The 24,427-nt window shown below is 39.6% G+C and overlaps 2 protein-coding genes across 8 annotated transcripts in view; one reads left to right on the top strand and one right to left on the bottom strand.

Annotated features, from left to right (window-relative positions):
* The window catches only part of rbm33a (RNA binding motif protein 33a), a 31,602-nt gene extending 23,888 nt beyond the window's left edge, over positions 1-7,714 (top strand). For 6 of the 7 annotated variants that reach the window (XM_037757382.1, XM_037757380.1, XM_037757381.1 and 3 more), the window contains 3 exons: positions 826-1,011; positions 1,499-1,587; positions 2,107-7,714. In XM_037757382.1, the coding sequence (XP_037613310.1) occupies positions 826-1,011; positions 1,499-1,587; positions 2,107-2,155 (324 nt within the window). In that variant the 3' untranslated portion in view covers positions 2,156-7,714. The remainder of the gene's footprint in view (positions 1-825; positions 1,012-1,498; positions 1,588-2,106) is intronic. The other variant, XM_037757383.1, reaches the window with a different exon arrangement.
* Positions 7,715-11,729: 4,015 nt separating this feature from the next.
* Positions 11,730-21,227, bottom strand: shha (sonic hedgehog signaling molecule a). Its single transcript, XM_037757406.1, has 3 exons — positions 20,249-21,227; positions 15,698-15,959; positions 11,730-12,761 (listed from the first exon to the last, which is right to left on the bottom strand). Exons 1-3 carry the CDS (start codon positions 20,549-20,551, stop codon positions 12,085-12,087), a joined length of 1,242 nt encoding a protein of 413 aa, XP_037613334.1. The 5' UTR covers positions 20,552-21,227; the 3' UTR covers positions 11,730-12,084.
* Positions 21,228-24,427: the final 3,200 nt, after the last annotated feature.

The raw sequence follows: 24,427 nt of genomic DNA, 5'->3' as shown, positions 1-24,427 counted from the left end.
CGCAGCCTTTATCTATGCTTTGGACACCAGCCACCATTTCACCTAAAATATATATACACAGTATATTAATAGTGCAGACTTTGGGGTAATGGCAGTTCTAAAATAAAAGGAGCTGAAATGTCTCCTGTAAAGTTGTCCTATGCTGCTACCCTGGCATTCAGTAGACATACCAATCGAGCAGTAGTGGTAATAAGACAGGACAGTATGCCAGGTGCAGCAGTATTGACAAGCTGAAAGCAGTGTAACACGGGGGGCTACACAAGGTCCCCTGGCCTCTCTGCACGCCTGTCACCACCAGGCTGCTGTCACAGTTACCATACTCACTGACGCTGACAGGGTAAGGCAGTCACCATAACGCTTGCATGGCTCCTCTGTCTTAGGCTCCCCCGCCCCCAACACACACACATATTCCCTCTACCTCCTCTCTTCTCTTTTCGGGGTCTCTCCCTCCTCCTCCTCCTCTTCCTCTTCCTCTGCAGCTGAAGAAACATACCTCTCACTCTCAAGCTCAAATGAAGATATGCCATGCCACATGCATCATGTTCTGACGTTGATGTTCTATGTAGAAATATGATAAGTCAATCGTGTGAAAGCTTGGCGTGTCTGAGAGGAGCGAGAGGAAAACATAGCGTTTTTTTAAATGTGCTGAGAAGCAGTATAGCTCCTCTCCACATGGTTGAATGCGAGATTAAAACATCAACATGCCTGTGTAAGCAGTGAGAGCTTCAGTCTTGTGTTTCCGCCCGCCGCCTTTTCTCCCAACCCTTCCCCGAATTTTTTTTTACCACATGTGGGCAATTTTTCTCACACCTGCCGTCGGTGCAGGTTGTCGTGTCGGGCCGGGGCCGAGGTAGAGGGGTTGGTCAGACGGGTCGAGGTCGTCCGATGGCCACCAGACAGAGCCAAAGAGAAACAGAGAGCGAACGCTGCACTGTGTCCATTGAGGGCCTCTCCTCATCCACAACTGACGTTCAACTGCAGAATCTTCTCCGGTCCATCGGCCCCATAGAGGTAGGTACAAAGTTTCATACTTTAATGTATTAAAGTACCTTTCGTATTACTTAATGTGCTTGTAAAGCATCCAGTTTGTGTAAAGTGTAACCTCGTGATGGAAACTTAAAACGTAGATATGTACTTGCACCCACCAGAGAGGCAGTAATGAAATGTTCGTAGTGTGATCCCATAGCGCCCTCTGTCGTAGTGATTAGGTAGGTAGAGAAAGTGAATGAATAGATCAATTTCCCTACACCACCCCCACTCCCTCTTGTGGATAAGGAGAGAATCTAATTTTCACTGAAGATATTTTGGCTTGTCACAGCAGGAAAAACACAGGTGTAAATAATGAAATTAATTAATGATGGCTATTGTGCATGCTTCACTGAAACAGAGCCATCGTTAGTGTTATTAGTTACACTTGGGATTTTTTCCTACTATGACAAGTCAAAAGGTCTGCTGTGAGAAAGGCCTAATTGTATTTCACTATTTCGGTTTATTGCAGATGTTCAAAATGATGCCCCAGCAGAGGAAAGCAATCGCCACATTTTCCAGTCCCCAACATGCAGAAAATTTTCAAATGAGCTTCCATAGGTAATCAATATTCCCTCTTTTCATCATCTTTATAGAGATACCATTTAAACAGTTACATACTGTAGTTGGTAGCCTTTAAATTTTGCCAACGTGATGGTCATGGAATAGAAGGGGCGAAGTCCCGCCATGGGACGTTATTTCGGATAAAAAAATATATATACGTAGTTAACGGAGAGAGACAAATATTTTTTTTGATCCCGTTTGAATTGCGCCATGAATCACACATATGATGTTTGTCAATTTAAAACATAATTTTGCGAGTCAAAGTCTCAGTTTGTTGTAGGTTTTGTCGTAGCATTTAGTTTTGTGTGAAACAGTTCAGTGAACTACATCTCTCATCTCACACAATATGCTTATATACTTAATATTCTTTATAAAATAAGGTCCCATGGTGGTCCACCGTAAGGGGCGGGACTTTGCCTCTCTATTTAGCTGCTGTACATATTGTACGACATAAGTGTTTATTGGTATCTTTGCCCCTGAGACGATGGCTCAAACCTTATCACAATTACTACACAGGCACATGATTGATTTGTCCCACATTGATGTGACGCTGGTTGATGGATGAGGAGCGCAATAGAGCCAGGGAGTCCCGTTACAAGGAGTCACCTTCTCCCAACGTGGGAGCCTCTCTCGTGCACAGCTCCAACCTGGCATAGGAATACTTCCTCAGCGCTTTGGGGGTCACACACAGTCGACATCTCTGCACAGAAGCGTCATTCATCTCCTCAACAACTTGGAACAGTGAACATTAGCTGCGAGCATGCCTTTTTTTTTTGACTTTACCAATTGTCCATTGTTGTAAAATGGCACTGGAGAGACACTGGACAGTTAATCCTACTTTGACGTAGTTTGTGATGTTTTGTGCATCTTACACGGACACTAAGTAGAACTTATCATGGGATAATGGTTGCTCCCCTCCTAAATTAGGTTAATTATTAAAACAAACACCTAAACCTTGTAGAGTAATTCTGATATGACCACTTCATAGTTTATTAGTTTGCAGCTCGCCGTTTGGTTCGGTGCAGGAAATGGTTGTGGCAGACTGAGGCCAGCCTCTTCACATAGCAGTGTTTCTCCCCCCCTGTAGATGGCAGTATTTCATCAGTAATGGTGCTTCATGTTCTTCCAAACTTTCAGGTAGAGATGAGTCTCCTAGCTGTTTTTGGGTGAATGGCACGATCTAGTGGAGAACTTGTATACAGGCACAGAGGTTTAACATTTGACACGTAGCAGTGACTACTGTGACCAAATTGGCATCGGATGTAAAACGTTTTTTTCTAAATTCCCAATAGTTTTAGGAAGTGTAAATGTTGTGACTCTTGTGTATATTTTGTGGTGCTTTTCAGTTTTGAGTGCAGCTTCTGGGACAGATTGTTCAGACCATCTCTAGTTCGGGTTAGTCAGTTCGGTCATTCGGCGTTGTTGTCCTTGTTCTAAATATTGTTAGATATTTTAACTGTTACCTGGAATCCCTTTTGGAATAACCTTCATTGCATTTTGGATGCATATTTTAGTTGTATGTCTGATTATGGAGTAGTAAGATTTAGGTTTATAATCTGCTGAGTGTACTTTTAGGGAATGAGTATGTAAGATGTTTTTTTGAGTTGTTTTTTTACAATTGTATATTGTTTGGGAGATTTAATATTCGTCATATATTTGGTACGTCAGGATACATTTCTGTGAATGTTTTGCTAGGATATACATTAGGCTTCCTCCGTTCTGGTATAATTGAATCTGCGTGACTATCAGTTGATAATTTGGTGCCTTATCATTGAGCTGCGTGTTGTATCTGGAATGGAAATTTGAACGGTTTGCCTTCACACTGAGCTGATAACATAGATGTCTGGCCGTAGAGCAGAAAAGTAATTCACTGTATTACTTTGCCCCTTAAATTGAATCCCCCTTAATATAATAAAGACATCCTAAATCACATTGATCGTACATAAAGTTAAATTTCTTCATGAGAATTTCTAAGTACAATCTCTGATATATTTTAATTTTATTTGAGCATGTGCCCTTGTTTGGGGAATGCTACTACGTCACTGAAATCCTTCAATTTTCTAAATATTTAATTTCCGTGTCTGGCTCTCAGTTTGATTTTATGACACATCGTTATTAGACTAAATAAAGCAACGAAGGCTCATTTACTTTTTCCATAATTCCATGATTTTTTTCCCTTCATCACACAACATTTGTTTTGTCTATCCCGGGTTTAAAGTTAAACAAAAACAGTTATTTTAAATATTAAGACGTTGTTACGCATGGTAACTAATAATTGAAGTCCAGAAGTGACTCTAATGTACATTATTCACAGGAATGTGACAAAGGAAGCCGAGGGGGCAACCATTATCTATGTAGTGATCATGTACATACGTAGACCAGAACTTTCTCTCAATATTCATCCTGTTGAATTTTTTTTTTGTTGTATCAAGTTAAAACATTTTTATATGTAAAGATATGCTGATGTGTCCAGACATAAATCATTTTACTAGTGTTTTGTTTCTAATTTAGAGCCAAAATGAAGAATGACTGGACCACATTTCTGTTTATAAAACATTTGACAAAAAGTTTAAGGGAAAATAAAAACATGGCCAATATACCGTGAACATGCAGGTATGTGAAGCCGGTTAAACTTTAGCCCAAAGATGTGTGTGATGTCCATCTGTCTGGTGCCTTTTACGATGAATAATCTTTCTTATTTTTGCTGCAATTTATTAATTTATACTTTACGTATTCTGTAAGTTCCTGGGTATTCAACGTGCAACATATCGCATATACTTTAAAAACACTTTTTAAACACCTTGTATGGCAAGAAATACAACGTCATATAGATTTAGGGGAATGCCACTGAATTTTGGCATTGAAATGATTTGCTTCATAGCCGAAAACACAAGAATCTGTCCTGCCCCTTTAACTGTGATGTCATACTAATGTTCAGCTCCCTATAGCCCTGACGTGCTAGAGGTAACGCAATAGGCAAAGACTTTTAAACTATTTCACTGGATTTGACTGAAACAAAGATAATTTTGAGGGTCTATTATTTACTGTTAGTAAATCAACTCCTGGCTGTGCATCTGGATGACATCACAGATTACGTTCTTGGTTCTCTGGTTTTAAGACTTGGGAAAGAGTTGTTCATGTTCACAACTACGTATTGGCCTCTGTCCTTGTCTGCATGTGTGAATCAAATTCATAAATTTAGTGGTATTTCCCTTAAATTACTTGAAGTAAGTCAAACTCCACAAAAAGTTTTAAAATAAGCTGCACATTCGTGATTCTTGCCAGTAAAGGTCACTTAATTCTCAACATGCTTGAAGTATCCAAAGTGTTGGGACAAATGGGGTGTTTGAAAATAACTCCTTCTTCTTGTGAAACTTGAGGTTCCACGGTTCTAAGTCTTTTTTTGTATGTTGTACAGTTGTTCTAAACTGTCTTCTTTATGTTTTTATTCCTTTTTGTTTTGAGTTGAACTGATGTAGAGGTTTTTGTTCCCTAACAATGTGTATTTAATGTCTTTCATGTTGTGGGTTACACTTGATTTTTAGTGCTATGGTAAATCCTGTGGATTTGAAAGAGTACCGGCAATGCCAGTGATAGTTATATTGCTACAAGACATCTGGTCTTGTAATGACAGCAGATTCATATTGAATCTTTTTTGTACCTTAATTTTAAGAGTTTCGTACATATATGTACCTTGAACTTATAGACATTGTGTTCTATATCTTATAGTAATTTCCTTGAGGAAAATGGGGCTCTGATTTACAGCAGGCTATTTAACTAGCTTGTTTTTCCAATCACATCACCTCATGTGGTTGCAGTAGGGTATTTAATATTTTATTAAGAAAGGCTCATTTGTGTCTATGGGTCTTTCTTATGCTTGCATAAGCCTTCATTATGGCTGCTAGCATCAGAATGGTTACACTAGCTGGGTTAGGTTTTACATAACACTAACTCACAACTTTTTTTTCAACAGGTCCATTTGATGATCCAGGGTGCTGAGATTTTGCAGACAGGCTGAAATAATTAAATTTTTTCTTTCTCTTCAGGTCGCATTCATGCCAACAGAGCTGTCTCACAAGCTGTCATCAGTGTGGTTGCTAGACCCCAAAAGCAAAGGACCATACCAAGGGTTTAGCATGTTTTAGCAAATCGACAAATTGGGTTATAAATGGGTTATGATTTATAAATTATAGCTACAGCTTTTCCCAACTTAAAGGCAGCTGTTGGTTTTAGTTCATGCAAGCGCTGTGTGAAAATCAACTTGCTTAAAATTGGCAATCCATCACATTCGACTATTAATTGGCTTTACATTCTGTCAAAGTTATTGTTGCATGATAAGGTAGTTCATGTTATTGGTTCCTTGTTGATGCATTCAGGTGCTTATGCAAAGCTCCAACATCTGATATTTGAGTTGGGTGGTTTATAGTTTGTCCCTCTAATGTAATAAATTAAACCCAGCAGGTCATTTGAAAACACTTGCTACTGTTTTGATTTCTCAAAGGCTTTTCTATCCTGCTGGTATGAAAAATAATTCATTTGCTGCATGTTGTTTACAACACATCACCAAACTGAAAGGTTTTAATCAGCTTTTTTAATCTAATTCTCCTCAAGTTGTGCTAAACAACCAAGAAGATACAGTACATCTCCAGTTTTTGTCTTTGTTTGGTTCAAGTAATAGTTGCACCGTATTTATTTAAGTTAACGATACACCAGATGGATAGTTTTTTATACCAGCAGAAAGCAGCTTTAAGTGTTGTCAAATGACCCACAGTTTTCTTTTATTTTGCCTTGTATTTATATTTGATGAAATCATTTGCTTAAAGGTGCTATTGATAACATTCGACCACTAGATGTCGCATTCTCCCTCACCCGTTACATTGCATTCTCTTCACAACAAGTCGTTGCCAGACACACTTACCATCAAAACCCTGATGGCCGAGATACCACGTGATACCAACGTCGTTTTACTATTGGCTCACAAGCCTTGTTAGAAGTGGGAACCAAACGCCAGATATCTTCCACAGAAATAAACAAAAACATTCATTTTGGACCCGTCAAAAATGTTTTAAATGATTAATTCACAATCATCAAAAAATATTCGTCTACATGAAAATGTTATCAATAAGACCTTTTAAGATTGTGACTTTAATGAAACCATTGATGCAAAACTCTTAGAAGTATTGATTACATGAGAGGCGCAAACAGGTTGAACAAAAGCATTCAAAACCTTTGGCATGGTCCGACACTTGTGGTGCTCCTGGTTGAAACACATCTGGGCTGTTTGAGGTTTTGTTTTGGAGGGCACTGTAGGGCACATCACTATAACAGAATGACCTTTAGTATTAATCATTTTTCAACAGCGTCCCAGTGAGAGGAGCCATTGACCAGCTTTAGCCATGATACTATGTCACTTTTCCTGCCTTCACTTAACACTTTAGGTTCCTTTTCAGCCATGCAGTGTCCGGCCTTGGAGTGAAGATTTCACTTGAGCTTACTTCCCTCACTAAATAGATATTGCCGCATTCATTTGGCCCGCCGCATTTCCTTCCATTGCTGCTTTTCCTGCCATCGGCTCTTCTTCCAACTTGCATATATTTGCTCATCATTTCCTTGATGCTGCTGTTGTTGAATGAACTTCTGTATCAAGCAGGGTGGCCTACCTGGATTACCATTGTTTGTTAGCCCAGTGGATGGAGGTTTCCATCTCTGTGACGACAGCCGGGTTCACAGAGCAGACACGTAACTCTAAAGCCGCTTTATGGCTTTCACTGCACCAAAGGTCATCCCGACTCCTTGACATGCATTGTTTGGTTGGATTTTGAAAAAAAAGACACTACAGTGGTTTCCTCATCCCGAACAGTATGGTGCATCAAATAATGACTGAAAATCCAACCTTGAAACTGTTGACAATCCATCCTGTCATGTTTGTTCACAACTTGATGTATAACATGAAGTAATCATGTTTTGTGTTCGGAAATCAAATCCTGTTCTGATGCTGTAAATTATGTTTTCTAAAGAAATTTAATGTTTTTTAAAAGAAAGTGAATACTTCTTAAAGAGATGGAATGTGTTAAATTTGATACTAGACACTTGAGAAAAATAAAGGTTTTGATATACACAGCAATGGATTTGAGTTTGTTTTTATTGTGAGTGTTTTGCAACTGAGTCCAAAGCTACTTCCTTTCAGATCAAACCCACCAATGGGTGTCATCTAAAGCAGTGGTTCTTAATTTGTTTTCGGCCGGTGATCGGCTTGTGATCCCTCGACTGTTCAATATATTTTTAGTTATGAGCAGTTCAACCTAAGAGTGATTAAACTTCTCAGATTGAGTATTTGTTTTGCTTCTTCAGGACCTTATCTAGTGTTGTACAAAGGAAGGAAAGTCGGAAAAAACAATCTACATCTTGTGTTGTAGAACTGTTTTCCTTCTTTTCTGTCCCCCTTATTATCTTGCGACCACTCATATTAATCTGGCAACCCTTCAAGGGTTTTTGTTGGTTTCATGCCGTCTTCAATCTTTTTCTTTCTAAATTGAAGACCAGTATATCTGAGACATAATTAAAATCTTGAACCTTTTGATTGTGATGTTTAGATGCGAGTTAAAACAGTGCTGCAGTTTAATAACATTTGTGCTTCATAGATCGCATCAACCGGGAAAGGTCATGAGAACTCTGAAGTAATACTAATTGATTCAAATCAAAGTTTTAATTGTCATACATTGTTACTCCATCCAGCCATATCTCTTTATTTTGGTAAAAACATTTATAATCACGTATCTATCCTCTTCATTTCTGTCCATCTACTGTATTATCTATCTAGCCATTTGTCCGTCCATCTATCATGAGTGTATTTGCAAAGTCTAGTTGGTCCGTCTTGAAAGGTTCAGCTGTATGATTCAGTTTATTGACAGTAAGGGAGGAGGCAGTAGTAAAGGTGTGTTGCCATGTTTAGGATCTTGTAAAATGTATTCCCCCCTCCAATTTACCACGTAGACGTCTTTGATCACTCTGCTGGTCGCTGCCACAGAGGAGCAAATGTTGCCTGTAAAGAAGAACGGAGCGCTGCCATTTGCAGAACTTTCTTAGAAACGGGGGAGATTTGTTTTCCAGAATGCCAGACTGTTCGTGTTTGCAAATGTCAACATTTGTAAAAGCCGTTGTTGAGCTCCAGCAGACTGAGGGCCCCCAGAGGGATTAGAGGAGGCTCTGTTTACCTGCTCTGAGGAATGCTGCCCTGCACGGACGCTTTTGTATCTGTCAGGGACCCAAGGTCACAGCGACGGCAGAGATGGGCCCGCTTTGTCCCTCCACAAAGTTTCCACCTCACAGTATCAACAACAAAACACAATGTGGGCGACCTGGGAGAAGGAAATGGAATTCCTGCTCGTGTTGCTACAGTGTTCAGAAACTCAGGTTCAATGGCCCCTTTTACCTTTGATACGTCTGGGTGTCATTTTTGTGATTTGTGATTGAAAAAAACAATAGATTTGCGTTATTAATTTGTATTTTCATATATTTTGATTAGTCATTTGCACTTCTTCTCACTACACAACATCAAACTTAAAGGTGCCGTAGAGTGCTACATGAATGAGTTTTAAAATCCGTAAATGAGTTAGCATTTTAGCACTTCCGGTTCCCTCGTCAGGAAGTCAATTTCTTGTTAATGGATTTTTAGTTAGATGCCTGAAATAAGGTCTGTGGTTAACACAAGCGTAAGAGATTTTAACGCTTTGTTCAACAACATAAAATACATTAATAAATACCACATTCGTGGATTTTGAAGCTTTTAAATGTCTTTAAAAGGTGTTTGCTAACAAGTGGCTAAATGAGACTACTATACCTCATCACGCCGACTCATCCTCATCCGCCGTTACATTCTTGTGTATACTTGCGCTCATGCAACAGTGGTGTAGTTCGTTTATAGCCTAACGTTAACTTTTTACTTCTGGCGATAGTATTCACACTTCAAAAATCATAAAAGTTGTGTTCATTTGTGAAGATTATCTTGATGAACAAAACGTCTAAGTATCATAAATGTGTGTTTGCCACAGAATATTCTCTGCAATAATTGAAAAACAAACAAAAATCCTATTCGCTTTTTGTCGAGGGAACCAGGGCGATGCTAACTTCCTGGTTGGCCTACAAACATACGTCATCCCTGGAGCACTCTATTGATAACATTCAGCCACTGCATTTACCTCACAACAAGTCATTGCCAGTCACTTACCGTCAATCTCAGCCATTTATCTGTCTATTCCCACACTAACTGACGACCCAGAGATACCACCTGATTACAATGTAATTTTACTATTAGCTCGCAAGCCTTGTTAGAGGTGGGAACCAAAGGTCAGATATCTTCCACAGAGATAAACAAAACATAATTTTGGACCCGCCAAATTTAAAAAAAATTATCAATTCACCATCATAATAATTGTTTTCAGGAAAAGCTATACTTTTATTGGGTGCCTTTCTAAAAGCCCTGTGAATGTATTATTATTTTTTTTAAATATTAATCTACATAAAAATGTTATCAGTATGACCTTTAAATTCTTAAAAACAGCCAAATTGAAAGCCACTTTAGTTAGTTCTGTCAGCCTTTAGATCTCATATTAATTAATTAGTAGTAGTTAACTCATAAATAGCAGTTACTTCTTATTTTTTACATGTGAGTTAAGTCAATTACTGTACAATCAATCAGCAGTACCAGTGTTTCACCACATGGTGTCGCACTTGCACAACTTAATGACACGAGAAACTGATGCTCTAATCAATGTCATGCAGCCTTCTAATATCATAGAAATGCATCATTAAAACCTCACTATTAAGTGCTACATGCACACTATAAGTCCCTGTGAAAATACTGGAGGATTATAGAGATTTGTTAACACTGACAGATGTTTTCCTAAGAGCTGTGATTTTAGACAATGAGCGTGTTTCTTCTTTTCTGGACTGTCAGTCACTGATGGAGCAATCTGACCTCAACCAGCAGACACCGAGAGAAGCACATTTAGGGGCCAACAAACACACACTTGTGTTTATTTTGTCTGCAAGTTAGGAGTTATTTGCGGAGGGCAAACCTCGTTAAATTTGACATGGGCTCTCAACATTTCGCAAGCATGCAAAAGGTAGTTCAAAGCGCAATATTTTCTCCATTTTGTAAAAAGCTGGCAAACAGGGTGAAATTGTTTGCTCCTAGTAGGCTATAAGCTCATTCAATAAGCATGTAAAACAGTTGTTATATGTTAATTATAACCACACAAAATGAATGTTATGTTAAACACAACTGGACCAAAGTGAAAACTGTTCCAACAACTTAATTTAAGACCTTAAATTTGTGTTTTCCTGTGAAGCTCACTCAGACAAAGACATGTAACAACTGCAAGTTTGAAGATTTTCTTTATCTCATTTTGTAATAAACATATAAATAATAAACTCTAGACATTTTTTGACGCATCGCCCTGTTATGAAAGTTAACTGGTATGGTCTGGCTATATAGACTATCCAAACTTTGCATCTGCCGCAGGTCATTTCTATAAAACTATTTCCCTATTACAAAATATGAAAAGAAAAATACATTTTTTAGTACATTTACAGGAGTTACTTATTAATTTATTTTAACGAAACTGTTTCAGTACCTACTTTTAACTGTTTACTGAATTGTCAGAATCTGCATTTAATATTTTTCTCTCAGAAGAAAACAGAAAAATAGAAACACAACAAATAAAACAAAAAAGCAGAGAATGCAGACATGAGGCAGAATATCTGTCCCTCTCCGACAACTTAAACGAACAGTTTCCAAAATAATAAAATTCTTAATAAAACCAAGCAGTACAAGATTTTTTCCAATACTTTCCCAACTACTGTATTTAAATTAAAATATATTCTCATATCTTACACTATTTCAAATAACGAAATGTGATTCGGTAGCGATCTGTCAAAATCTAATTTACAATTCTGTGTATAAAAATATAATTTATGGAACCCCAAGAAGTTTGTTCTCCCCAAAATATAACAGTCAGTTGCACACATATATATATGCACATATGAACATTACAACCTGTCAAAGTTAGCTCCTTTTCTACTTCTTCTTCTTCTTTTCTCTTTGCCATATTTTTTTTTCTTCATTTTTTTTCTTTCTTTTTTTTTTTTTTTTTGCATTTGAGATATACAAAAATAGATTATGCACAATTTTTGCCTGCTCATACACACACACACGTTTTTTTCAGAATCCATTTGTGTGACAACAGCAGCGAGTTCACATGAGAATAAATTATTCAAAGAGAAACTTTTTTAAGGCTCCATTCATTCTTTGAAAGAAAGGGGGGACACATGGAAAAAAGTCACTGAAATAAATATCCCAACTCCTCTGGGGGGCCTTTTGTCTTGTTTGTTTGTTTGTTTTTTTAATTATTATTATTTTATTTTTTAATCTACTGAATAGTTCATGTGTCCTACATGTATAAAGTCTCATTTCTGCTCCTGTAGTAGAGGTTTTCAACTCGAATATACTGACATCCCAAGTGGATGCATCGAGTGGCTGTCCAAGAGCCATGTTCCTAATTGATAAAGCATCTTAGAGTACCAGTGCACTCCGTCGTTACTCTGTGCAGGCTGGGAAGTGAAAAGCAACGATGACACCCAGTGGGTGAGCCTGATGGGTGCCAGGCTCCAGTGTGCCAGGTCGTGGTCTTCAATCACTGCATAACAGGACGCAAGGACCTGGTCCACCACCACGGTGCCCTGCACGGTCACCGGTGCAAACGAGCCTTCGTGCATTTGCGTGTAAATCCGTTTCACCATCACAGGCTCGAGTCGACTTCGCTCGGCGTCGAACACGAACACCTTCTGTCCAGATCGAACTTCGCTGGCGAAGATCGCCGCCGACATGCGCTCCTCTTCTGTGGTGTTGTGGACGATGAAGAGGAGGTGCGCGGCTGTGAGGGTGATTTTCTGGCCCGAGTCGGTTTCGATTACATAGAAGAGCCTCCTGGTCGTCGAGTCTTGGTCTATGAACATGATGAAGTCGGTGTAAACTGGGTTTCCTTCGTCATCTGCTGCCAGGACCCTGTCTCCAGGTTGGAGGTGTTTAACAGCCTTCTTGGTGCCATCCTGGAGGATGACAGTGGAGGAGCCTGGGAAGCAGCCGCCTGACTTTGCTGCCACTGAGTTTTCTGTTAGAATAAAAGATTGTGTTGTTAAAATTTGTTTTGTTTTTTTGGGAGGGGTTTATACTTTATTTTTTCCCTTTTTTCAAGGCTGTTTTCATATATGCAATCCACTGTTTGTAATTACAACAGTCTATAAACTTTTAAGTAGATGAGCTTTACAGACAAACCCATCAAGTACACTATAGAGAAAACAACCTCAACATTCAAAAACAAAAACAAAACCAGGAAAAGAAATAACAATAATAATAATGACAAAAAGAAAGAGTAGAGTTAAAAAACAAAACAACAAAGCAAACAAAAAAAACACACATTACTGACTTTGCAGCCACTGAGTTTTCTGTTAGAATAAAAGATTGTGTTGTTAAAATACGTTTTTTTACACCATCAGAAAAAAGTTTTCCACAATAGAAGTTTAGTTTTTTTACACCATCAGAAAAAGTTTGACTTTGCTGCCACTGAGTTTTTTGTTAGAACAAAAGATTGTGTTGTTAAAATTATTTTTACACCATCAGAAAAAGTTAGACTTTGCTGACACTGAGTTTTCTGTTAGAATAAAAGATTGTGTTGTTAAAAAAACGTTTTTTTACACCATCAGAAAAAAGTTTTCCACAATAGAAAATTATTTTAAAAATACCTTAAAGGCAGAAATTACTGGAATACTATTAGTGTTTTTTGTTTTTTTGTTTTGTGTTTTTTTTGTTTTTTTGTTTTTTTTGCTTTGTTGTTTTTTGTTTTTAACTCTACTCTTTCTTTTTGTCATTTTTATTATTTCTTTTCTTGGTTTTGTTTTGGTTTTGAATGTTGAGGTTGTTTTCTCTATAGTGTACTTGATGGGTTTGTCTGTAAAGCTCATCTACTTAAAAGTAAAAAAAAGTAAAAAAAAAAAAAAAAAATAAAGGCAGAAATTGTCCCAAAGCATCAATATTTAAAGCTTTTTAACACTTAAATAACAGGTGCTTTGAGCCATTCCAGTCAAAGCCCATTCAAAAACCTCCCTTTTTTTACTCCTATTTGTGTTATTTCCTGCCTACACACATCATGGTGGGCCATATGCATTTTTGCATAATGATGCCTGTCTGCTCCTCCATGCCAAATGCGTATTGGCTCAACCCACGTTGTCTTGAGACAAGAAAAAAACTGAAAGCCTTTGGCTCATCTATTCTTAATTAAAAAACCCAATAAAGAGGCAGGCATTGTTATTCTAAATCAGCTTGTGGATCGAGCTACTCTCAGTAAAGAACACTTATACGCCTTTCCCAGCTACTCTTCCCCATATTTACTCAGGTGCAGAAACCTCCATGTGACAATTCACACAAATAGGCGACTCACAACTACTATTTACCCAGTGGAGCCACTTTTCCAAGCCTCTCGAGTTGTAGATTTGAATTTAAATGAGGGCCCTGGACTCTTAAATGCTTTCTGTTGTGCAACATCAATGTGCCCTCTTTTCCACCACCTCTCCCTGCTTTGTTGTCAGGCTTGATGACAATAATTTTGGCCTTGGTGGAGCTCTTCACATACCAGTCTCTAGGATCACACTGTCCTGCACACACAGAGAGAGAAGGGGGTTTCCTATACTTTCAATTTGGGGGGCTTTTAATCTTCTTTTAAGATTCCCGAGCATGAAATAAGGTGACAACTGAAAACCAGATTTACCCCAAACCAATTCAACATTGTTCAGCCAAATCCTTTTGGTAAAGTCGCATGACCCCTAATGACACGTCGGCCTGGCCCATACTGTGATCTCAAAACGTGTGTGTTGAATGATAAGTAAGGGATTTATCAATAAAGTCTGAGCTGATGGAAGCATTAGGTGTGCTTTAGCTTAGTGGAGGCCTGTGAGGTTATTTTAGCCCCCAAAAAAGGAGCCAAAATGATTATTTTAAGATAATTAAAGATCTCAAAGCTGAGACAAATCCAGGAAGAACAGTTTAACAAGGAATTATTTTCGTTTCTCCATTATATGATCAACTCCAAAATATTTCCTAAAAACAGCATTTTATTTTAGCTTCCACTCCTGTACAAAGAAAGAAAAAATCCAGTGAACAATTTGCTTTTCTAGGTCACACCGAGCAGCCTTGTTAGATTATGGTCGTGGTTCCCACCAGGAGACAGTGTGGGGCGATGTAAGATCAAGAAATAAAGCTGCATGAGAAATGCTCCTATAACGCCACAGGCTGGGATGTGCCCACATACATCATTCATAGAAATAGATTTCATAATACAAACATCTTGTCAAAACGAATCCTCTGCACTCCAATTACCTCATTAAGACAATTATTGAGTGCGCGTAATGGTGATTAATCATTAACTGGATGATAATTTGGTGTTTTTATTGATGATCATGAAACGAAATTAACAGATATTAAAACACATTTTATTGCATTTCTACTCTCACATTTTGTTTCTTGGAGCCTGTAAATGTTGCAGCTGAAATCAGTGTTTTTTTGGACACTTGAAGGCATCACCTTTGTTTCTCTTTGGACTCTTTAGTTTCCCTCACAAACAGCTGAAGGAAATCTAATGTATGAAAAAGATAAAACTGCAAAGGAGCTGCACCTGCTCTTTCAGATTACAATCGCACCTGACTGGAAATGCGCACTGGTGGTGATGCATCTGGTTATTCTCCCCTACAGCCAGCCCCACAATGTGCATGACTTTTCCCTCTGGCTACATTATAAGGTGCATTTTCTCTCTCATCTTGCAGCCTTACCTGCTTTCACAGAGCAGTGGATGTGTCCTACAGCCAGCACCACAATGCACATGACAGGTTTTTTCTCTGGCTACAATATAAGGTGCATTTCTCCTCTCATCTTGCAGCCTTACCTGCTTTCACAGAGCAGTGGATGTGTCCTACAGCCAGCACCACAATGCACATGACAGGTTTTTTCTCTGGCTACAATATAAGGTGCATTTCCCCTCTCATCTTGCAGCCTTACCTGCTTTCACAGAGCAGTGGATGTGGGCTTTGGATTCATAGTAGACCCAGTCGAATCCGGCTTCCACCGCCAGCCTGGACAGAGTGCCGTACTTGCTCTTGTCTCTGTCCGAGGTGGTGATGTCCACGGCCCTGCCCTCGTAGTGGAGAGACTCCTCGAAGTGGTGTCCGTCCTCGTCCCAGCCCTCGGTGACCCTCAGCTTCACCCCGGGCCACTGATTCATCACCGAGATGGCCAGAGAGTTCAACTTGTCTTTACATCTCTGCAGGGAGGGAGAAAATGGACCCATTAGTCACCTGTTGTTGCACATAGAAAGCTGTCCAAATGTGGAAAAGTCTGAATCTAGATCAGCATTTGCCACCAAAAGCCTTCCTTATATCCTCCTGGGAACCGAGTAATAAAAAGAGTCTTCCAATTACTTTTTTTGTGTGATTTCCTTCCTATTTAGGGTTAAAAGAAAATCTTACAATTTAGGCTTTTTGAACTTTATTTTACAGCATATCCACTGTATAGTGGACCACAGGACCATTTCAGTGGGAAAGACTTAAAAAAATGAACAGATTATGGCCGTAGAGTGATATTAAACCAAGAATACATTCAACTTGATTATAAAAACCCACATGCCATATCACTGGAAAGCCTAGGATATCCTCTTTACAATACACCAGGGGTTGAAAGAGTAAGTCAAAAGAGTAAAAAGGATATGCATGTGGACAAAATGTCCTCTACAGAGGACACATGTCAATGGGCTGGGTCTCAGGAGAATATAGACACAATTGTTGTTGCCAAGAGCAGCAGGTGCTCAAAATTGACTAAAATATCATAAGAGAAATGAAAGTTTATTCTCTTTTCCCCCCCAAAACAATCACTTCCCAAATACATATCTATAATTTGTTTGCTTGATCTCACTATTAAAAATCAGTGAGGCCTCTTCCACACCTCTCCATCCCCACCTGACGCCCTCTGATTCCTCCACAGCTGAGGTGAACCACTGCATCTCTCTGAGCTTTCCATCTCTCAGTGTGAGCAGCAGCGTCAGAGGGCACATCTCGGATAAGAAAGCTGCTGATGAAATATTGATAAGGCACCGCATTCGCTTCACTGGCCTATAACATATGGGGTCTTTTGGTCTTGATAGAAAAGGTGCGAGCAGCATCCCTTTTTCTATCAAAAAGTGTTGCATTGAACACAACATGCATTATAAATTCATGAGTTTGTATTAGGCCATAAAAATGAGCGAGTCCCTTTGTTTGTTTTCTTTAAATCAATAATTGATATGCAGATTGATATGAAGGTGAGCAGCTGGCTGCAGTTAAAATATATCTGGAAGTTTGTCCCTATAAATAAATCGTCTCCTCAATGAGGATGCTTTGGCCTTCTCCAAGACAACTATTCTCGACACTCAACCAATATGTCAAATAAAACATCACAAAGAGTCTTTTCAGTCCAAACCGTGGAGGGAAACTTTCATTATTCCTCTCCTGCAAAGTGTGTTGAACGTGACATGCCTCCTTAAGTCCGAGGTGTTTTTTAGCTGCTGACTGACACGACTTGTGAAATATCCAGGGATGGTATTATGGGCGCACAGAGAAGAGACCCACTGTCCTTTTTTTCCCCTTTATGGTGCATGTGTCCTAAAGCAAGAATGTTCACACAGACCCCTAAAAGAAAAAAAGCCACATATATCAGTGTGTGTTTTATGAGGATATCACACTTGTAGAATGTGTTGAATAAAAAAAAAAAAGCCCCCCTCAAAAAAAAAAGGCTCCCACATTTCTGAGTGTGGATTGTCGGAGTCAAGAGCCGTAAAGCTTTAAACCTATTTATTAATTCATTAGGTCGTGTGCCTGCAAATCAAGCCAAATTCTGCTCAGCCACCGTGAAGCCCAGCAGGGAGCCCACAGACCTGGTGCTTTGTGCTCGGGGGGTAAAGTTGTTCAACAGCCTCCCTCTTAATCTTTTCACAAATGATTTGGTTAGAGGAAACACTTATCAGCTACCTGTCAGTGCAAACAAGCTCATCTCTTTTACCGACGCGTTTGCACTGTGGGCAGAGACACCTAACAGTGCTACACTGCAAAAAAAAATCTAGTGTTGGAGCTTTTCTTAAAAGTAGCATGTGCCAGTGAGGTTGACCTGATTTAACAATGCAAATCAAGTATTTTTCTTTAATTTCTTGGCTTTGATATCATGAAAAACTTCATTGGAAACACGTCGAATTTAGGAGCTACGCTGCAAAAAAAATCTTGGAGCTTTTCTTAAACGTGAAAAGTAGCATGTGCCAGTGAGTGATGACATGATTTAACACTACAAATCAAGTATTTTTCTTTAATTTGTTGGCTTTGATATCATGAAAAACTTCATTGGAAACACGTGTGAATTTAGGAGCCATATCTCACCTCCCCACTTATTCTGAGAGACATAATATTTTACGACAGATCATGAAACTATGATTTGTGGATTAGAGTGATGCTCCTGTTCATCTCATTCCAGGAAAACACCATCATCTGTAAATCTCTGTTAAACGCTTCTGTGTTGGCAATCTTCCTGGGAGAGCAGAGATGCTTGTCGAAGCGCTCCTTCAAGTATCAAATATTATAGTCTTGGCTGGACCTCAGTGAATTGATTGATTAATTAATTTATTGCGCACGCCCTAAGGGAGCCACACGTGCCTTTTTTTCATTCACATCTATTTTCTAAAACGGATGCATTAAGGAAAGAAACATTATATTCGTGCGTAAAAGTCCGTGCGTAAAACCAATAGTTCATGCGTAAAGCTCGTTGGCACAGCGTAAATCCCTCCATGTGATAACGCTTAAGCCACTGGCAGCCTTTCAAAACAGCACTTTTGCATGTGCATCCCCTAATTTGATGGGTTTTACAATGTCATGTCCGATAAGAACAATCTCACCTGTTTTAACTTACTATGGCCTCCTGCTGACCAAAGGTCATAAGTTCAAATTGGCTGGTTTCAGTTCCCAGTGAGTGGTTTGCCTAAAAAAGCCCCTTTCATGCTTTGGAGCCTGTTGTCTGTAAACGCTCGGATGCTGATGATGAACCAGAAGCCACAATTTACCTTTTTTCTTTTTTTTTAAATAAATAAATAAATCTGTAAAACCCAAATCAGCTCCCAACATGTTATTTTAGGCCCCTAAATAGACGCACAGATGCCTCATATAATCACATGTTATCTGAGGGACTCCCACCTCTGTGTGTATGATTTAATACAGACCTGTAAACACAGCTGTTTATACAGCAGGTGGGGTGTTTTACTCAGATTGAAAAGCCTCACAGTTACTCAATATTCTCAGAAATGAATAGTGATATGATATGATCCATCTTTTTATGCTGGAACCTCCTCGAGGACCCCAGTTTGGGCATCACATCCCAACGCGTCTGTAACGTCCTGATGTGTATGAGAAGCTATAGGTGTATCACTGAGGAGATGTCTGAGAGCGCACGCACTGTGAATATTTCATCGGAGCTCGTGCTCATGCATGGTGCGAGGCACGGGTTCAGGGACTCCGGCGCGCGCGCCTGCATGGCTTCATCACCACCACCATCACCAGTACATCACCACCGGCATTTTTATTATTACTGAGCCAATATCACCCAAGCGCCTTTAATAATTCACCAGCATCTGAGTGCTAAAAGTCATGCTGAAGAGATCCTGCAGCCAGGGAGAGAGAAATCTCTCCCATGTATTATTGTGAGCATCATCTTATCTTATCTGTGCGGAAACGGGCTTTGATAATTAACTGCCTATACATCAGGATGGAGTATTATTAAAAAAAAAAAAAAAAAAAAAGATGTCATCATCCATCCATGCAAAGGAAAAGGCACCATCACCTCCTGTCTGTCTGTCTGTGCGCCTTTTGCTCCTTATAATAATTGACCCACCCAATTTATATGAAGTCCTGATAGTGTTCAGAAACACTCTCAAAAGACATGTCAGTGTTTTCATGCACCGGTGCACAATTTAGAGGCTAAATTACAGCAGCCTGTGCGAGAAAATGTCTGAATGAGCCACGCCATGCCTGAATAAGCCCGGCTGTATAAGAAGCGGTGCGCATCTCTCTCTCTCTCTCTGTATTCATGGGGTTAGAATAAAGAAAAAGGCGCTTTAAAACAAGCTGTATGCGTAAAATAGGCAACAAATAACTGCATGTCTCCACGAAACGCAACATGAAACAACAAATACAGCCTCACAAAGATATACAAATATAGATATGAGGAGATGGGGCACATTAATATTTTAAATACACTGTCACAATCATGAAGGCCGAGTGTCCTGACTGTCCTGCTGCACATCACCATCACTTCTTCTCCAGCTGCATTTGCATCCATTCCTGCAGCCTTTTTTTGCAAAAACTCCCATGCATGGTGCATAAAGGCGCATCTTGCTTTTTTTACAGTGAAGTTAATGTGAAGAGTTCAGACTTCTCTTAAAGGTGCGCAATGAGTCTGAGTGAAGGAGGTTGTTGCAGTGCGCAGTGATGGTGCGTTATAGGAAAGAGGAAAGGAAAGAAAAAGGTGATTGTGTCTCCTTACCTGAGTCATTAGCCGGTCTGCACCGGTGTTCTCCTCATCCTTGAATATGATGTCTGTGTTATAATTGGGAGTGAGTTCTTTAAATCGCTCGGAGTTTCTGGTGATCTTGCCTTCGTATCTGCCGCTTGCCCCTAAGGTTTTTTCTGCCACGTTGGGAATGAACTGCTTGTAGGCAAGAGGTGTCAGCTTCTTCGGGTGTCTTCTCCTGCCGTAGCCTCTGCCAGGTCCGCATCCCATCCCAGAGGACACCAAGGACAAACAGATGAGACCGACCAATACGATTCTGGTCCAGAGAAGCAGCATCTTTCTTCTCCTTTAAAGATCTCAAACGAGCTGCTATATCTCTACACCGTCTGTCTTCTCTCTCAATGTCCTTGTCTCCTCCTCTACTTCTTCTTCTTCTCCGTCGCCTTGGTCTCTCTCTACTGTGGCAGGTGCGGAAATGAACGCCTCAGACAATAAATGGCAATGCACATCGAAAAAGGAAGGGTTTTAAAAAAAAAAAGTAGTGAAGGGAATTAAAAGCCACGGGATCTCTCTAGTCAGAGCTGCAGCTCGCTTGTGTGAGGCGACCGCTTTTTACTGCTTTGTATTATAGCACCGATCTATAGCAAGGGGAGGGATTTGATTGGCTCCTCTAGACAAACCCTCCTGATGTTATCCCACACAAAAAAAAGATTTCTTCCACCTGAGGGTTTGAGCCTGTGTTGCAGAGGAGGAGGAGGCTGCTTCATGGGAAAACATCAATTATAAACCTAAAGTCTTTTCTTTTTTTTTCAGCCTCCCATTTTCCAGATTTCACAGGACAGACAGGAGCACTTGCAATCTGAAGCAGTGGAGTTGGCTGAAGTGATTTCAGTATGTGTGCGGTAATTGAACTGCGTCTGCAGGAGAACTTTGAATCTATTTCCCAAGAGAATAAACCTGCTCGTGGACGCGCAGTGCGCACGTCTGTGTTGGATGATTTTTGCTGTGACCTCGTAGCCACCAAATAAATGAATAAACATAATGAAGAGTTTATTTATGCCTTTAAACATGCACTATCTGCAACCATCTTGGACTCTAACCACTGGCGCACTTTACACTATACATCCTATATACCACTTACTTTACACTATACATCCTATTTACCACTTTATAGACTGCCCATATGCACATATTACATTTATTCATTGCACATACTACATTTATTTATTTATTTATTGACGGACTGCATACACTGTGTTCATCTATTCACTCTGTATCTTTTATATCTCTATTATTGTTTTTATATTGTTTTGTATACCTTTACCTCTCCTGTGTTTCACTCTGTTTGCTGATGTTGCTGCTTTGACAGCTGAATTTCCCTCCGGGGATTAATAAATGTTCATCTTATCTTATCTTATTTACTGTACAACTTATTAGATTGGTGGATTTAAAGTCGAAATAGCTTCTAACTTACAGTTTCCCTTTAAAATAACACGACTTTACGCACGGAAATGACTTTGGAGACGTTTCGTACCATTTAGGTTAATCAAATCTAAAAAAAAACCCCAAGCAAACATAACTGAGTTTACCTTTTGGTTTAACTCTACTCAATTCTATCAAACTTTAGTAGAATTTGAAAATAAACCAGCACTATGATATCTGCGCAGTGCGCGCACTGTGCGTCATAGTTGCGCACCCTTTTACGCGTCAAATCATTTTTATTCTTTAAAGGTCCCATATTATAAAAAAGTGAGATTTTCATGTTTTTATATTATAAAGCAGGCTTAAATTCTATATAAATACTGTGAAAGTATCGAAACACTCAATACACAGGGAAATTCACACAGCCCGTATTCAGAAACTCTGCATTTGAAACAAGCCGTTAGGATTTCTACCCATTTGTGATGTCACACATATACAATATTTAGATCCTTGACACAATTTTAAACGTAAAACATTCTAAATGTGTCCCAGTTTATTCCTGGTTGTAGTGTATGTGAATGTCATCAGCTGACAAGAAGTACACATGGACCTGAGCTGTTGACTAGCAATGTTAATGCAATTCTGTTGCAATTCCGTCAAAATGCGCTAAAACGGAGCGTTTCAGACAGAGGGGTAAATACAGGTATATTCAGGTCGACAGTATGAGGAAAATAAAGGGTTTGTTGAACATTACAGCATGTAAACATGTTCTAGTAGAAACACAAAATACAAGTATGAACCTGAAAATGAGCAATATATGGGACCTTTAATTGATTATTTCATCATATTAATTTTTTTTATCTTGACCTTTATTCATATGACGACAGTACATATTGGCACATCGCTGACTCATAAAGTAGACTTTGTAAGAATGAGTGGGTTAGACTTACAGTACAACAGATGAGGCTTTAGAGAGTGTATTCCAGTCCTGTTTGACTCATCTAAGGCCAATTTTCATTGAAACCAAGCTATTTAGCACCTAAAATGTCCCATATCCTCTCTCCCACACTGTCTTCCTTCCAAAGTCCACTTCATTGACAGATTAAGCCTTGGTAACCACTGTATTTACTGGCCATAGTTGTGGCAGACATATGTGTATCTGTAACTTCCTCTTGTACTCTCTCCTTAAAAGGAGAATGGGAGCAGAGGGGGCTTCCTGCACTCAGGCAGTAACACCCACTTCTGTCATTAATTCTCCACCTGTATTAGATGGATTTTATTTCAATCACCAACCTTCCTGAGTTGTTTTCAGCCCAACGCACACACACATATATTCCTGTGATTAGAGCCAATTAGGAAATAGTTAAATGCTGTTGGTTAAAAACAGCATGGTCACACGTACAACACCACTGTATCCACATTCAAGGCATATAAGTTCAGACAAAAGCGGATATCTGACATGTTTCAGGAAGGCAAATTATTTGTGTGATAACAAACCGACTGTTTAAAAGAGTAATTACAGGAAGAGGGGCTGTTTTGGAGCAACTTTAGCTCTCATCACGCTGACAGTGTGGCACAGGTGCTCTGAAGTGAGGACGGATACGCCAGCCTTTGGTGTGGCTTCAGTCTCATTAAACCTCACACTGGCTGACCTCCAGTCTGGTGTTGTTCAGTCTGTGCCAGGCTTGCTGCACCGCAACAGGGGCAGGTGAGACTGCCTGCCGCTCACTGAGACCATGAACATCAAGTCTTGGCCAAAAGATGGCTTGTGCTCTTGGCACGCTGCCTTGTATCCCCAACCAAGATATTCTACTACCAGTGATGGCTTTCAGTACACATATCACTGAATAGCCTCTGTTTTTGCTGAAGATGTCTTTACTAGACATATTTCAGCAGTTGTTTCTGCAGAGGTACTGTTCAAACACGGAGCTGACAGCGGTTGTGGTGCCCTGAGGGACACCGGAGGCGCTGTTTGGCCCCAGGTCAGATTCTTGGTTCAGGTGTCACAGCCCTGAGATAAAAACCTGGCATGCCACACAAACGCCTCAAAACCACAGAGACGGGAAGAGGTGAGGCAGCGAGACCTCAGCCCTCACATGCGAAAAAGCATGAGATAATAATAGTGATTATAGAGACTTTAAGGGGTTCTTTGTAAATGAACCAAGTGACAAAATGTGATGCTAAGTGAAATGAATAATGCAGAGATTGCGATGAATAATGCAGCCTAAAGAGCAAGGTGTGCTGATGTGACAGACTGGATTTGAACTTGAGTTTCTCCCGCAGAGGAAACCAAGCATCTATCAGCCCGACCTGGGGCAAATAGTATTTGCAAACATTACACTTCATTGTTTGGCTTTGGCCTCCTCCAGTGCCAGATGGGTGGAGTTTTCAAGGGAAATCACAGCGTACAGTTTAGACAATTAATCAACGTATCTAAGGTCAGTATCTAAGGTCAATTTGAACTTTTGATTGAGATAAAGATACTGTGTAAAAAAACTCAAACATCTTAAAACAAACCCTTAAACTACTCGCAATACCTGCTTATTCCTGTTCTGTACTGAAACTGGGTCACTCCTGTTCAGGGTGAATGCATGCTGGGATGTAAACACCCTGGACAGGCCACCAGACTATCACAGGGTTAACACACAGACAAGAATAATATATCCGCACACTTCAACTTCAAAATATGCCAAATAAGGTTTGAAAGGATTTTATGAGCTCAACAGCTAAACCACAAAGGAGCACATAATCCTGCAATTCAAAGTTAGAGCAAGCAAACTGAAAATTTTC

Source organism: Sebastes umbrosus, chromosome 21 (assembly GCF_015220745.1).
Source record: "Sebastes umbrosus isolate fSebUmb1 chromosome 21, fSebUmb1.pri, whole genome shotgun sequence".
NCBI classification, from domain to species: Eukaryota; Metazoa; Chordata; class Actinopteri; order Perciformes; family Sebastidae; genus Sebastes; species Sebastes umbrosus.
The sequence above is the reverse complement of the archived record's forward strand: the minus strand, read 5'-3'. Positions and strand labels throughout refer to the sequence as shown.

Bases quoted from the DNA above. Each gene is read 5' to 3' on its own strand.
- shha (XM_037757406.1), bottom strand. From the start codon at position 20,551: ATGCTGCTTCTCTGGACCAGAATCGTATTGGTCGGTCTCATCTGTTTG. The intron at 15,960-20,248 runs GTAAGGAGACAC...CCCTCCCTGCAG, and splicing joins CAGACCGGCTAATGACTCAG to AGATGTAAAGACAAGTTGAA. The intron at 12,762-15,697 runs GTAAGGCTGCAA...TTATTCTAACAG, and splicing joins CCACTGCTCTGTGAAAGCAG to AAAACTCAGTGGCAGCAAAG.